The sequence below is a fragment of the Tachypleus tridentatus genome, chromosome 2 (assembly GCF_004210375.1).
Source record: "Tachypleus tridentatus isolate NWPU-2018 chromosome 2, ASM421037v1, whole genome shotgun sequence".
Taxonomy (NCBI): Eukaryota; Metazoa; Arthropoda; class Merostomata; order Xiphosura; family Limulidae; genus Tachypleus; species Tachypleus tridentatus.
In genome coordinates, this window is record NC_134826.1 from 98,142,126 (window position 1) to 98,157,856 (window position 15,731).

The window sequence follows — 15,731 nt, forward strand, 5'->3', positions numbered from 1 at the left end:
TTAGCAGTATAAGACTAGAGGAAAGAAAGCTCTTTGTCATCACCCATTGACCAACTTTGAGATACTCCTTTACCAGCTAATAGTGGGATTGACCGTAACATTTTAACGCCACCAATGGCTGAAAGGGCACACATGCTTGGTGCCGCGGGGATTCGAGCCCGCAACCCTTAGGTTACGAGTGGAACGCACCTAACCACACCTAGCCATGCCGGGCTTATGCGGGTGAATGAGTACAATGTGGAATATTGGAATAATAATTACAAAAAAGATGTGGATTACAAAGGATTCTGGGATTCAATGATAAAACATCGCGTAAATAAAAGTGTTTCATTATTCAGTCGAGCAGTCTCTAAACTTGTATTTTCTCAAAAGTGGATTTGTCATCACGTTTTAAAATATGGGGCATTTCAATTTTCAGAAGGGTCACTGAAACGCAAATGAACTCCGATTTTCATTAAAAAAACAAACAAAAACTGCATTTATATGTTAGTTTAAAAGTCACACTACTAAAGTATTTTATTGTTCTTTACTACTATGTTGCCCAAATAAGGATACTATCTAATCAAATACCATGCTTAACATTTTACAGCTGTAGGATCTATCTACCTTGAAAACTTAGTAATTATTTGTTTTGTGTAAAAAGAAATAAGTGACTCAAATACTTCTTATACAAACAAAAATAAATACTAGAACTAGATGGTGTAAAGTATTGTGAAAGATAAACAGACATTCTGATAACAAACGCTTCCGCTATATCAGATAAAGTATTTTGTTGAAACGCTCCCTTTTTCTTCATTCTTTTAAAGGGCATTTTAATTCTACTTCTTACAACAACAGGTGGTTCTTAAGTATGACACGTAAAATGGAACATGATCAAGTGGCCACGATACCACCCTTTGGGTGGTTTTTCCAAAAAACGAGCGGAATGTTTTACGTAGACAGTGACGTAGATAAATATATTACCACTTCCGCTTCCGTTAATCTTGGGGTTTAGTGATAATAAGATTCCATTTTCGGTAATGTACGGTTTTTTAGTAACCATAAAAACTTCTCTTTACGTCGTCTCAAGTTTTGTTTCGATAGTCGCGTAAAGCTACACTAGGGTTATCTGCGTTAGTCGTCCCTAATTTTGAACTCGGTTTAAATGAAACGTAATTTGTCGACACCGTTAACATTTGTCTGAACAAATAGTGGAATTTAACAGTTAATCATAAAGCACTCCCATAATATTCCTCCCGATATATGTTTTAAGTGGGTTCAAACTCTGGATACTATTCGCATCGTAAGCAATCTTCGTTTGTCACCTAGAAATTAATCATGCCAAGTGCACTGTCATGGGAAGTTTTGCAGTAGAAAACAAGGAAGTCTTACGATTATTTCGGCAAGGTCAAGTGCTTTCCAAGTCTCATTATGTTGCAAACGGCACTTCCTATTTCCAAACACCCCTGCAACACTCTAGCAGAAGGTCAGATATATTTTTAAAATGTCAGTAGGGGGTCAGTAATAAAACTAAGGAATAGTAACATTAGCAGAAACGAACAAAGTCTTATGAAATTGTGAGAAAGAAATAAGTAGGCCAAACAAATCAGACGCTTCAGTACGCTAGAAGTCGCTGTGCACGTTAACACAAGAGAGAGGTATAACTGAACAAAGTTTTCATATGATAACACATTTCTTTCTGTTTGTGGCTTTCATTCAAATTGGTGAATATTATTTTTGATGTTTGTTATGAATAAAACTACAGTTATAATGTTACTTTTCTCCTGTACTAAAAAAATGTTAAGTATAAAATATTATATTGATTCCTAAACTCTAGCGAATTATGAACCATGGTGCCCTCAGCGAGACGCCAAGTTTTTTCAGAGAAGTCGATCATTAGGAAAAACAAAATTCCTGTGTTGGGTAAGAAACTTATCAGAGATTGTTTGTTGATAAACTCTCTATGTTGTTATCTTTACTATTAGCTTTAACGGCATTAGACTGACAAGAAGGTTCACGTGTTTCTATTAAGATAATAAAAGTAAATAACGGTTGTTTTGGGTTAAAAACCTTCACATTCTTTGTCACGGCGAATTTCAAGTAATTTTAATGATGTGTTTCTATTTCGTAAGTAGAAAGATTATTTTTAATAACCCGTGGCGCCAGTGCATTAAATTCGCGTGTAACGTTCCATGACGTGATATTTGCACCCTGATAATGGAGAAAAGCAAAGTTCACTGTGATGGGAAACGAGGAGAAATAGGAAAATCGCGACCCCTATTGGAAATCTGCATGAGCACAGAATAAAAATTTCGCGAAGTTGATGGTTGCACATTGCGTAATAAAAATATTTTCCAGTATCATATAAGCAAGAGTTCCATTATAGTGTTATACCCAGTGAGCTTTGGAAAAAACAACAGACATTATAATCCTATAAACGGTTGCTATTTAATATGTATGTTTGCACTTCAAACAACACTTTAGCAACATCTTCTGCTAAAATCATTACAGATTATTTTGCCTAATCCATTACATTTCTAGACTTATTCAGCTTAATCCATTACCAGCTGTATCACATTTTCAAACTGAGAAGTTATGCTGTACCAGTGACTTACAGTAAAATTCTGTAATGATGGACTTTTTAAAAACTAAGATCGAATTACATTTTAATAATAACATTGCTAACAACAAAAGTCTTGCTATGCTGTGACTGTAACTTCTTTAGAACAAACTTTTAATTACCATGTAACACTAGCGTCACCTACAACAATATTTTTGATTTATTGTAACTGTTAATTTTCACTATCTACTGTAATAACATTCAGTTTTTGTCTGTCCTGAAATTATGCGCGCGCCTTACTATCTAAATGTGCATGTAAAGGTGGATGTAAATATAATTTAGTATATATTTTATATAACACCATATTAAGAGCTTATAAAAATTAAAAATAGTCTGATGTTAGGTCTTATAATAATATTTTATGTTTATTTATTTATCGTATTAAGTAAGATAAAATTTAGCCCTAACTAAACTAAAACAAAAATCGTATCCAAGTTACAGTGTACCTCTTTCTCGATCATAGGCCGTACTTAATAAGGACCCAACATAAGTTGTTTTAGATATTTCGGTGTCTGTGATTAGAACTTTTACGCACTACTGTAGAGATTCTGCATTTAAAGATAAAATTTTGCAATAAAGATAATAATTTGAGCATAAATGTTTTTTCGATCTCTGCTAGTAGCACGTATTACACTATATCGTTCACTTCTTTAAAACAAGTTTTGATACATTGCAACTATGACTTCTTTAAAATAACACAAATTGCACTGTATTGTACACTCCTTTAAAGCAAATCTTGCAATAGACTTTATAACATTTGTATTATAACGTTTAAAAATAAGTTCACTGGGACGAAGACTGTAGTATGTTATTTCTTTACACATGTTTTTGCCGTACGAATCAAAAAATGCTGCAGTAAACCAATAATTTGTGTTTATTGTTCTTCCCTCAGACTGCTTAATGCTAACAACAAGCTGCAATTTTCGACATATTTTCAAAATATTTTGTGTTGTTTTCTTAGTGCGGAGTTACACAATGAGCTATCTTCACTCTATCCACCATGGAAGAATCGAATCGTACTGAGGTACTTCATTGTTATTAGGAAAGTATTACTACGAACACATAAAGAAATACACGAAGAAGTAAAAAAAAAAAAGCTATGGATAAACACATTATGAAATCTATTAATAAATTTTCACTACATGAATAAGTATATGAAGAAATACATAAATATATGAACGTCAGTAAGTGTACACTGTATTTAAATTTTGTGTATTAGTTGTTGTTTTGAATTAAGCACAAAGCTACACAATGGGCTATTTGTGCTCTGCCCACCACGGGTATCGAAAGCCGGTTTTTAGCGTTGTAAGCCCGCAGACATACCGCTGAGCCACTGGGGGGCCTGTGTATTGGTAAGTTGTGTGTTAACAAACTACTGTTTTCTGTTTTGTAGATAATGCTTGCTCTGTTTTTATTGTTGTAGTTAATTTTGTTAACACTGAAAATATTGAATTTATGGTTTAATGTATCCTAACCAGAATGGTGTTAGTTTTTTAATGTTCTGATATATGTCATTAATCACTTTTACTACGTCTGTTAGAACAGCATTACAAGTTTTTTATTAATAGCATTAAGCACGATAAAGTTTAACCCTAGCTAAACTAAATCGAAAACCATACAAAAGCTATAGTGTACCTCTTTATCGAATATAGGCTGTAGTTAATAAGGGCCGAAAACAAGTGGCTTTCTTAATTTTAAATTACTTTTAATTATGGAACGAGTAAGTACTATGCTATTACGTTTTCTTTCTCTAAAGAAATAACAAGAAACATATGCCTTTCTCTAAGATAGAATACTATCATTTTTTAAATAAAATGCTTTTCAAACGGAATTTAAAAAAACGAACAATTATTTTAAGGCTTCGAGTTTTATTTTACGTGGTTATAAGATATTCTGTCTGTATTATTTTATACATCTATATAATTAATACGCTTGAGTTTCTCTGTTCGAAACTCTTACCACTAATTTCTCATCAAACGTTAAAAACGTCATATTTTTAGGAAGACCCTTGCCCGAGGAGTTTTTACCACATATTGTCTTTTTAATTCAGAATCACCTTACCTGTATTTTGCTGAGTCAAATTTTTTAATGTAACCAATATGCTACACGATGGCACAACATCGTAATCATCATGAGACGACTGTCTTCGATTTCAGTTTTTATTTGTAAAGTATTTCACAGAAACAATACTTTATCCACATGTAATATCTTAAAAAAAGCACCTTACACTAAATATAGTTTATGCTGTCTTTGTCGACGTATTTATGTCTAAAATACCCATACACAATTTTTTAAAATCATATGCTTATCATTTTATGAACACACATTTAGACGTTTCTGCATAATCAGCTAAGTTAGTCTTCATTACAACTTTACATTTACTCTACAATAATTTAGCTACAGTTAGTTTCAGCTACTTTTTCTTTGATACGGGTTTTATTCTTCGTTGTTTGTCAGTTTCTTTTTTTCCACTCGTAAAATTGTGCCATACATTAAATGCTCATAATTGTTTCATACCCTGTATACATATATAAACAAGGCTGGCGTGATCAGGTGCCTAGGGTGCTCGACTCGCAATCTGAGGGTCGGTGGTTTGATTCCACATCACACTAAACATGCTTGTCCTTTCAGTCGTGGGGCGTGATTATGTAATGGTCAATCCCACTATTCGTTTGTAAAAGAGTAACCCAAGTGTTAGCGGTAGTTGATGATAATTACCTGCCTTCCGTTTTGTCTTACACTGCTAAATTAGGGAAGGCTAGCTCAAATAACACGATGCTAAAACCTAAGATTTGTTGAGTAGAATAAAGATAGTTCATTGCTTAGTTTTGTGCTAGGCCTGGCATGGCCAAGCGCGTAAGGCGTACGACTCGTACTCCGAGGGTCGCGGGTTCGATCCCGCGTCGTGCTAAACATGCTCGCCCTCCCAGCCGTGGGGGCGTATAATGTGACGGTCAATCCCACTATTCGTTGGTAAAACAGTAGCCCAAGAGTTGGCGGTGGGTGGTGATGACTAGCTGCCTTTCCTCTGGTCTTACACTGCTAAATTAGGGACGGCTAGCACAGATAGCCCTCGAGTAGCTTTGTGCGAAATTCCAAAAACAAACACGTTTTGTGCTTAACAAAATCCAGCCAAAGATCAGAATAATATTAAAATGTTTTTAATTAAAATCGATAAACAAACATGACAGCTTATGAATAACCTGTATTTTTCGAATTAATGATTATAAAATGTAGTAACTTGGCACATAAATAAAGACATTTAGTAAAGAAAAAGATTGCGAAACACGTAAGAGGTTTTAGGGTTAGACGTCTTACATCACAAGTGTGTACGATTACTTCATCAACTTCTAATCGACGAGTGCGGCAACGGGTGTGGTATGATAAGATATCTCTCTTCCACGTGAACAAGAACGTTTAACTTTATTTTAGACCGTAACTTAGAATTTGTAATAAGCGACAGTAACATTTTTAGTGTTAACACGTGAAGAAGAGCTCTTAGAATACTTCATGTCATGTCAAATATCTTATTGTTATATTGTAAACATTTCATCATGAGCGTGACCATTTTGTCAGTCATAACGTAGTTCCTTGTATTGCTTCTAGAAAACAAACTAATCAACCTCGATAGTTTTCACCAATAGTGTGTGTACACTACGTGAAAAAGTGAAGAAAAAATATATCATTTGCCCTTCTAGTGGCTAAAGTGGAAGGATTGCACGACACTTCTGCTCTATGTGTTAAACGCCTATGCATGCTTACTTTTACTGGAACTAAGATTACTTCAAACTTTTCTCATCTGTACTGGTACCCAGAAGAAACAGTGTGGCACGTTTCCTACATTGTGAAGTTCAGGTGTAAAAAGTGCGGGCCGTCATTTGACCTGTTTCTTACGCCAACTAACTGTTGGCCAAGTGAAGAAAATCAGCACGAAAACTTGGAAAAACACTCGAAGCATGTGCCATGGGACTTGAGTATTCTGAGATTCTTGTGTTTAGGATTTTTTCAATAGGTAAGCAGAGCAAATGTATATTTTATTTCATGAAGTCGTTTTAGTTTGTTTTGTTTTTTATTGAAATGCGGAATAAAAATATTTACGGTGAAATATAACTTGCATATTTTATTTTACAAAATTATTTCAACATAATGAGTGACACTAAAGTTTATTGAACAGTTTGAGAACGTCAAACAACAAATAACTATAGATAATTTATTATATGATTATCATAAATCTGTAAAGAGCTATGGGATATTTACAGTGAGGCGAATCAAAAGCCACTGATGAACAGTGATGCAAAAATGAACTTCATCAATGGAAACTTATATAATGTGTTCCATACAAATAAGTGGCTAACTGAATAATATCCAGAGAAACCCTAGTGATGGTGACTTTCTAAACAAATAAGTAGTTAGCTAAATAATGCCAAGGAGATCTCCAACGACGAGATATTTCATACAAATAAGTGGCCAAGTCATCGAAAATTTCAAGATGGCGGTATTTTCGTTTCTATCATGGAGATTTATTGCTATAATTTCCATTTATTTGTAATGCATCAATTATTTGGTTTAAGTAACTTGTTGACTCATGCACCCAGTCCGTTCTTACAAAACCAGTGGGACAGGAAATGTGATAGTTACTGTTGTTTATTAGATTCCAATCTTTTAATTCTAAAAACTTGAAGCACTATACATACGATTAGTATAACAATACCAAATAGAAAAACTCGCATGTTTTTTTCACTTAAACTTAGACTTTTCGTAACGGTTATTCTGTCTATGTTTCCTCTTTTTAAGAGTTGTTTCATATTTCCACTAGCTACAGTAAAAAAATAATGCAACATTTAGCAAGTTTTGGATTTATTTTAATAATATAGATTTCTGACAGAATGTGGTTTATGTCAATAAGCGGAATTGGAATTTTCAACCAGAATCTTTAACCGGCATGGGCGAATAGATTATATGCCAAAGAAATATCTGGTGATTCAAGTATAATCATCCCTTATTTTGAAATGATAATAAGAAAATAAGGCAGCCAACCAGCATTAACTACTGCCAAAAGGCCTTGATTCAGCTTCTGAATCCAATATTGGAAGGTTTTTCACTTTTATAACGCGTTCACAACTGAACCCTATGATGAACAGCCCAACAAGTAAGCAACTAGGCCACGCCCAGTCATATCAATATTAAGTCAGACTTTATATTTGCACTAACAAAATCTGCTTATACTTCTCTGTAAACTACTTTACATAGATAGGAACAAACAAAAAGCACAAAGAATCAGTTCTCTTTGAGAATCGTAATTGCTCGATGCTTCTAGGCTTACCTGCATCTATGAAAATGCATTTTAGACTCGTAGCTGAGGTCATTACTGACAGATTTCATTTCATTAGTCTCCACATGCCAAAAATCTTTGAAGATTAAGAAACCTCATAACGTTTTTGCAAATTTCAGAAACATATTCGTGTTAATTAATCTATTATCCAGAAACTTTTGAGCAGTACAGTAAAACAAATTTATAGATTGCAACATAAATATGCCCTAAGAAGTATACGAAAACTGTCTGCATACAGGCTGTCTTGATGCGTTTGGAAAATTCTATAATAAGTACTTTAAATAGCGTATAGTGAAATTTGTCCATATCGTATATTATTATTGTTACTGAACACGATATAAAGTTAAGACTGAAACATTACTCTTAAGAAAGAATAAGTCAGTTCTTACATCGTAAATATTTATGTTAAACAGTTTCAGAGTGACTGCTTATTCAGGTGAACATCTGCTTATACAGCATCGGTAGAATCATGTGATTGAATACCAACTGTCTATTGTTATAAAAGTATCTTTCTGGCAGTAAAACATGAAGTAACAAACAACAGAATAGAAATATCAAGGTAAAAAGGTTACTAAATATTTTTAGTACAATATTTTGTTTCAACTTTGTGTTTTTATTATTGTTTCTATTAGTCCTTTTTATTCCATATGTGAAAGTTTATTTTTCAAAGATTGGAATGATTTCTTTTTTTTCTTGGTTTCTGTTTATTTTAGTTACTATAAATGAAAGATGTTAACTCGATTTATTTTAAAAATAATCAGTAATTTTTAAAGTATTGTTTGTTGAAGAATAATTCTCAGCATACAACAATACTATTATTCCAATTGTTATGTATTATAGTCAGCTACGGACTATTTGGTTTGTTTTGAATTTCGAGCAAAGTTACATGAGGGCTATCTGCACTAGCCGTCCCTAATTTAGCAGTGTAAGGCTAGAGGGAAGACAACTAGTCATCACCACTCACCGCCAACGAAAAGTGGGATTGACCGCCACATTATAACGCTCCCACGACTTAAAGGGCGAGCATGTTTGGTGTGACGGGATTCGAACCCGCGATCCTTGGAATACGAGTCTATTGCCTTAACCACCTGGCCACGTCGATGTGTATTAATTTTGGGATATTGCCAACAAGATTGACATACACAATTTTTCTTCGAAACACAAATATATTTTAATATACAAACACGACAAAATTAATAAAAACGGTTATATACATAAATTTTACAAACTTACAAACAATACTGAGTCTTCTATCTGGTTTGGAACTAAATATTTTATCGATGAGCGAATTAATTGAGTTGATATTGTTACACTTCTCTTAATGACCAGCTTAACGTTCTTTATAAGCTGACTTTTCTCTGACGAAGATATCTAACGTCCTCGTAGAAATATTAACGTTCGAAGTTAATTCATCGAAGTTAAGTGGTTGGTAGTGTTCAAAATATATAAACATTCCTGGTCAAATATCTATAGTTTTCTGATTAATAAGCGTTTATCACAGTTATAGCTTCCGAGTTTTATAGTATATTAACTGTAGCAAACCAACAATAATATTAAAACTGTCTCTTGGCGCTTCGTTTTGCTAACTTTAGGCAAGGTCCTCAAAAGCCCTTTTGGCAACAATATTTTACTTTCACTCGAGAATTTTCTACAAATTGAGAAAAATATTTAACACTTTAAATTACATGCATTTCTAAATATACACTGCTGGCCAAAATTGTAAGGCCAATGAACATAAAGAAAAAATATGCATTTTGCGTTGTTAGACTCAACCACTTATTTGAGTAGAGCTTCGAAAGATGAAAAATATTTTATTTTTATTTTCCCTTTTCTTATTTTCATCTTTCGAAGCTCTACTCAAATAAGTGGTTGAGTCTAACAACGCAAAATGCATATTTTTTGTTTATGTTCATTGGCCTTAAGATTTCGGCCAGCAGTGTATATATATATATTTAACTAAAACAAGCATCGATATTAAGATAAATATATAATGGAAATCCGTTACACATTCCACTCGTGATAATAATCTTATTCTGTATAGCATATCATTGGGGGTTATTGCCACTCTTTGTCACCAACACACGTGTGTTAAGTTTTAAAAACAACAAAATAGGGCGTTATTTTCACCATAGTTATATATTTTCATGAGTCATTCATCCATAAAATCTAGGTCCCCGCTGGTACAGCGGTAAGTCTACGGATTTACAACACTAAAATCAGCGGTTCGATTTCCCTCGACGCACTGAGGAGATAGCCCGATGTGGCTTTGCTATATGAAAATGCACAAACACACATAATATTTATCACCTATACCTTTTCATAGTAATGTAACGATAAAAACTATATGAGAAGAGAGTACTAGTTTTCACTGGCAAGTCAGGTCAAACTTCGCGGACACACAATCCCTTATTTTTACATTTAAAATGTAACGACTGAAATAGTTATAAATTTCATCATCCCATAACTAGTGTAGAATATTATTTTATTCAGTTTTAATTATGTAATATTTTCAAAAACTTCCATGCAGTTACTGCCAGTAGTTGCAACATTCTCGTTGACTGACGCCACAAAATCATAAACGTGCTAATTCTATTACATAGTTAAAGGCCATATACTGCATGCTGCCTTTGTTCTTGAGTCTAAAACTATCGTGTATCTGTTTCTATATGGACTTTTTAGAAAGCAACGTATTTAATAGGTACTACACAAGTTTGTATTACCTGACTTAGCCTAATATTGTGTATAGACCATTAATTGAAGAATGAAACCGGTTAACACGAGAGATGCCTGACTTTCTTTGTATCGCAGAAGGGCTTATCAATAAGTGTTGATACTCATACCAAGCGTACCGAGATATAATTTTATTTTCAGTGGGTTTCTCATCATCAAGAATTACCTGACTTTCTTTGCTTCACTATAGTATATTTAATTAGGTATTATCATAGCTTATTTTATTTTGATTCTTTTTATCGACTCCAGCAATCAAACCAAACAGCTTTTGGTAATAGAACACCGTGGTTATTAAATAAATAATTTTGGTCTTTTAAAGGTTATTCAGTTAGTTTTTATTTTAAAAGTTCTGAACTTGTGGCTTGGGAAAATTTTGGGATTTGCTGCCGGTCACTGTGTACTTAAGTACTCCAAAGTGACTAAGATAAGAAGTGAACGTCGCATGAGAAAGATAACATATTAGAACTGTATACATAATACTACGTTTCCTCAATCTATATTTCCTTCTGCTCTGAAATCCATGGAAGTTCCAGTATCTTGTGCACTTGTCAATTTTGTTAAAAGTTTAAATATTGAATAACTGTTGTCTTCATTATGTCCAGTCCGATTTTCTGCTCTAAAATCAGTAAATGAGAAGTCAGCATAACTCTATAAAACATTTTCTGTCGATAATATTATCTTACAGACTCACCCCTTTACTCAACGGATCGGCACGTTATTCAAAAGTACTTAAATGTAATATGTAACTAGAATTGACCAATATCCTATTATAAGTATTAGTCATATTAAACACTTTCAACCAATAATGGACTACATAATATTTTGAATCAGTTATTTTTCTATCATTAGTCTGTACCGTGTGCACAAAGTTATGATTATATAAAATTAATCTACATTACGGAGGAATAGAATTAGACCTAAGCTTTCCAGCATTTAGTATTTCTAATACACTAAACTCAGAGTCACTAGTGTAATCAAACATATAAAATTATCAGGCATTTCAAACTAGTAAACTGGTCCGTATTGAAAATTTCTGTCTTTCTTGTGAGAAGTATGTACAGAAGCTTGTTTACACATGTTTGTTGAAAATAGTTTTAGATTTAATCCTTTCTTTGTGTTCTAAAAACGGCTGGTAGGGTATTAACACTTTATCTAATAATTAACTAAAGCACAGAACGGCGTTTCGACCTCTTTAGGTCATCTTCAAGCTAACAAAAAGAGCGTAAACTTTTACACTCTCCTCTCTAAGACCTGTGCTCAGCAACGGTCTGTTGCAAACATTCTTTGTTAACATTTCATATTAAACCCTTTTAATCTGTGGTCGAAACTACTCATTATTAAAATTCTACTATTATTATTTTTTGAAACTCTAGTGTACAAGCATTTTCAAGTATTAGATAGATAAACTCTTCTAACAACCTGCTGACTCGTCTTATAGACAGTACACATTGTATGATTTCACTAGAGCGGTACATCTATTTGCACAGTTTTATTCTGGTCGTTCTTTCCGTATGTTTGGATGAAAATCACCGCGGCATCAGAAAACTACACTAATTTTAACATATTACACTTAACAATATTGGTATGATTGATAATTCATTGTTTTGAAGATTTTGAGATGGAAGTTTGTTGTTTGTTTGATGTTAAGCATACGAACTACACAACAGCTTAAATGGGTTATCTGTGCTTTAATCACTGCAGGAATCACGACCAAGACGTTTAGCATTATTAGCTCTCATGCTTACTGCTAAGCCACTGGTGAAGGGCTGGTTGAAATTTAGTGTTGGAGTTGTGTTCAAAATGCAGAATAACAAAAGAGTTTTCTTATTTTTGTAGTTTCATGCACCCATAAAAAAGTATATCTAAACGTTTTTGTCATACTCACAAATATCTTAAAGATCAAAATTGTCATTATTGCATAATTCACTATTTTGAGTATTCACTGTATGAAAAGAAAGCTTATATCGTTTATCTTATACGAACTGCACGAGACACCAGAGCACTAGAGGCAAATTTGTATGCTTTAAGAGTTGAAAACCAATGAATTGGTAGAAGCATGTTTCCATTCGTTACTCAGCATCTAAACATCCCATCATTTGAGGAATATATAGATCAAGAATGACACATCGTTTCCTTACTGCAACGTGTTGAATAAGAAACAACAACAAACATCACGAAATAGTTAAAGTTGATTTTTATGTCTTTCACATGAAGAAACAAACATCGAGAAAACCATGGTTAAAACAAAGGTGAGAAATACGTATTATTATGGACAGAGAGAAGTGAGAGCAAACTAAAATTAGATCGAAGACTAAGAAATCTTAAAATAGTTCTCATATTTTAAATTTGCATATACCACGTGTTTTTCAATTTTCAACGCGTTGCACCACGTGAAGGCGAACGTTACTACAGGTAATTAATCATGCAGCTGTGACGGTACACGAAATAACACAACCCAGAGCTTCTACCTCGTGTGTCTGATATTAGAGGCACTCGTGTGGCTGTGCTCTTGAGCTCTCGCGAATTTTCTGAAAACATGTTGGTGGGTTGACGATCGATTAGCAACAATAGGGTGACCCATATTTGTTGCTATGAGTTTTTTATTACCTAGTCCCCAACGTATGGTTAGGAAATTATATTCGATCTATTTTTCTGCTTGTCTTATTGCAACTGTGGGTAACGGCGTCTCATGATGAGAGGTTTGGGAATATAACTAAAGCCCCCTCTACAACGAAACCCAACCCACTCCTCAAATTATCAGGCTTGTCAAAATTGCTGATCTTTAGATAATTATTCTAGACTTAGTGCTTGTGGGAATTTTTCATGTTATTTTGGTAAAATGGAGATTTAAGTAACACTGTTGTGAGTAAGATTTCAAATAATTTGATTGTTTTGATATATAGTAGAAGAATTTTGAAATAAGTTTGTTAATCAAACGTAACTTCTGAAGATGTGCAATTATTATTTTTCTTGAATCAATAATAGAGATATAAAGTTAACTCAATGTACACTTCACTTCTCACTCCGGTATCAAGGTCAAGGTCCCAACAGGTGATCCCAATGGCCCGAGGGAACAGCTGACCAGTCATCAGACAACATTCCTTCCATGGTTGTATGGCATACTTTGTAGAACGCCTTGTTTATGACGCTCTTAGCATAACATCATAGACCCTCAAGTCTATCACGTGATCCATCCTGGCCAATTGGAATATGTAAAGTTAAGTCCTGCAGTAACTGCGTTTATTTTTATGCGCTTGTTGAAGTCTGTCTGGTTTTCATTACTTACTGTACCTAGAAAACCGGCTGCTGTGAGTTTTGCTATTGATCCAATCGGTTTATAAATCAGACTGCTCGAACATCGTCTTGTCTGAGGAGTTCTAGACGAAAATTTTGAACAGTTACAACTTGTGGAGAAGAGAGCGTTAAAACTTAGATTCCGTTCGCAAAATTTCTGATACCAGTGTTAAGCCTATTTGGAGGTAAAGTAAACGGATTCCAAAGACCTTACAACACCTGTCACATCTGCTGTTAGTGATAAACGAAAGGTAAATGTTTTGTAGTTTCTTTTAATATTTGGGGCTATAACTGAATGAATCTTAGCACAAAACCTGTCAGGTACATACGTTTTTTTAACTCGGCTCGTTTAAATCTTGTTTTCTGAGGCTGTACTTCATAATTGTATAATGGAGATGGTAAAATATAATAATATAAAGTCGTTAAATTTTATTTCCAAATTTTTGCATTGGGTAAATAAAAATATCATAAAGTAAAATACACTTAGTGTCGAAAAACTTTCAGTACAAAGAGGTAAAATATATTGCATGGATCCAACAATTTCCTCATTAGAGCCTACACACTGTTGGAACCAGTATGACTTCTTGAAAATGTTTTTGTCTGCTTTCAAATCGAAATGTATTGAGAAGTAATAAGTAGTTGATTCTGTAAGTTGTATTGATAATGAATGCTCTCCTACTGTTTCGTAAATCTCCCACACAGTCTCTACCCACTGCTCCTTGACGTACATGATTAACTAAACCTAAATAATAATTAACACAATTGATTCGAGATCTCGTTTGAAAACTGGTCGAAAATAAAATACTACTACTGTGTAATCAACAATATTTTAAATTTATAGTATTACCTCGTGAGGTTAGAAGCTGAAGTTCGAGGACTGTTAAATATGTAGAGATGTTTAAAGTAATAGAGGGTCATGTGCAGTATTAAAAAACAGTTTTATAAATATAGTATTTAAGTACTAAATCATTCAGTGCTGGCAGTATTTTAGTATGTCATACAGGGTAGTTCCACCCTATGTTCAGAAGCACAAACCAAAAAAAAAAAAAGAAGTTAAATCAACTGTTACACAGAATTTTTGTTTCTCTAGACTTGATATAATGAGTACAATATGAGATTATTAAAGTATGTTTTTATAAATTTGGTTGTGTTATTCAGCAACGGCTGCACATGTTATCGGGTTGTTTTGATTAGCCTATATTACTCTGTCTATACCGTTACATCTTGTTACAAATGGGGGACCTATCTGGATTTTTTATACTTGGCAACGTATGAAATGCATGGAAAACTGTGCTTATATGTTAAGTTTTACAACTTCTTAGTTGCGATAAGTTTATATATGCTCTTAAAATATCCGTCATCAGAAATTGTTGTACTGACTTAAATCTGTTTTGCAACCGATAATGTCTGTTTGCGGAGAAGAGGAGAGGTTACGAATTATACTAGAAATTCTATTTACACGTAGAATTAATTCTCCAGAATCTTCTCAGGCGTAAGATGCGTAGAAGAAATTGTAAAACTTGAATGTTTCTTTTTTTTTCTTTTATGTATAGATAAGTACAAAGTAACACTATTCACGAGTAGCGTACTACACGTTACGAACAGAACACACGTTTTTATGGTTATATCTACTGCGAAGTGTTGTAGTTTAAAAAAGAACTGTGTGTAGCTATTTCTGTACACGTATAATCATAGTGTAGAAACTCTTGATGAAAGTGCAGTTGACTTGCCAAGATCAGTAGGTGCACCAGTGTTTGTCAGAAGATCTTTATCTGG

General features: G+C 33.6%; 1 protein-coding gene across 3 annotated transcripts in view; it reads left to right on the forward strand.

Annotated features, from left to right (window-relative positions):
* The first annotated feature begins 1,098 nt into the window (after positions 1-1,098).
* Positions 1,099-15,731, forward strand: part of LOC143244664 (uncharacterized) — a 62,221-nt gene continuing 47,588 nt past the window's right edge. Inside the window, exons 1-3 of one of the 3 annotated variants that reach the window (XM_076489756.1) lie at positions 1,100-1,637; positions 1,817-1,902; positions 6,206-6,611. In XM_076489756.1, coding sequence (XP_076345871.1) covers positions 6,563-6,611 — 49 coding nt within the window. In that variant the 5' untranslated portion in view covers positions 1,100-1,637; positions 1,817-1,902; positions 6,206-6,562. Of the gene's footprint in view, positions 1,638-1,816; positions 1,903-5,956; positions 6,612-15,731 lie in introns of those variants that run through there. The other 2 variants (XM_076489753.1, XM_076489754.1) reach the window with 2 other exon arrangements.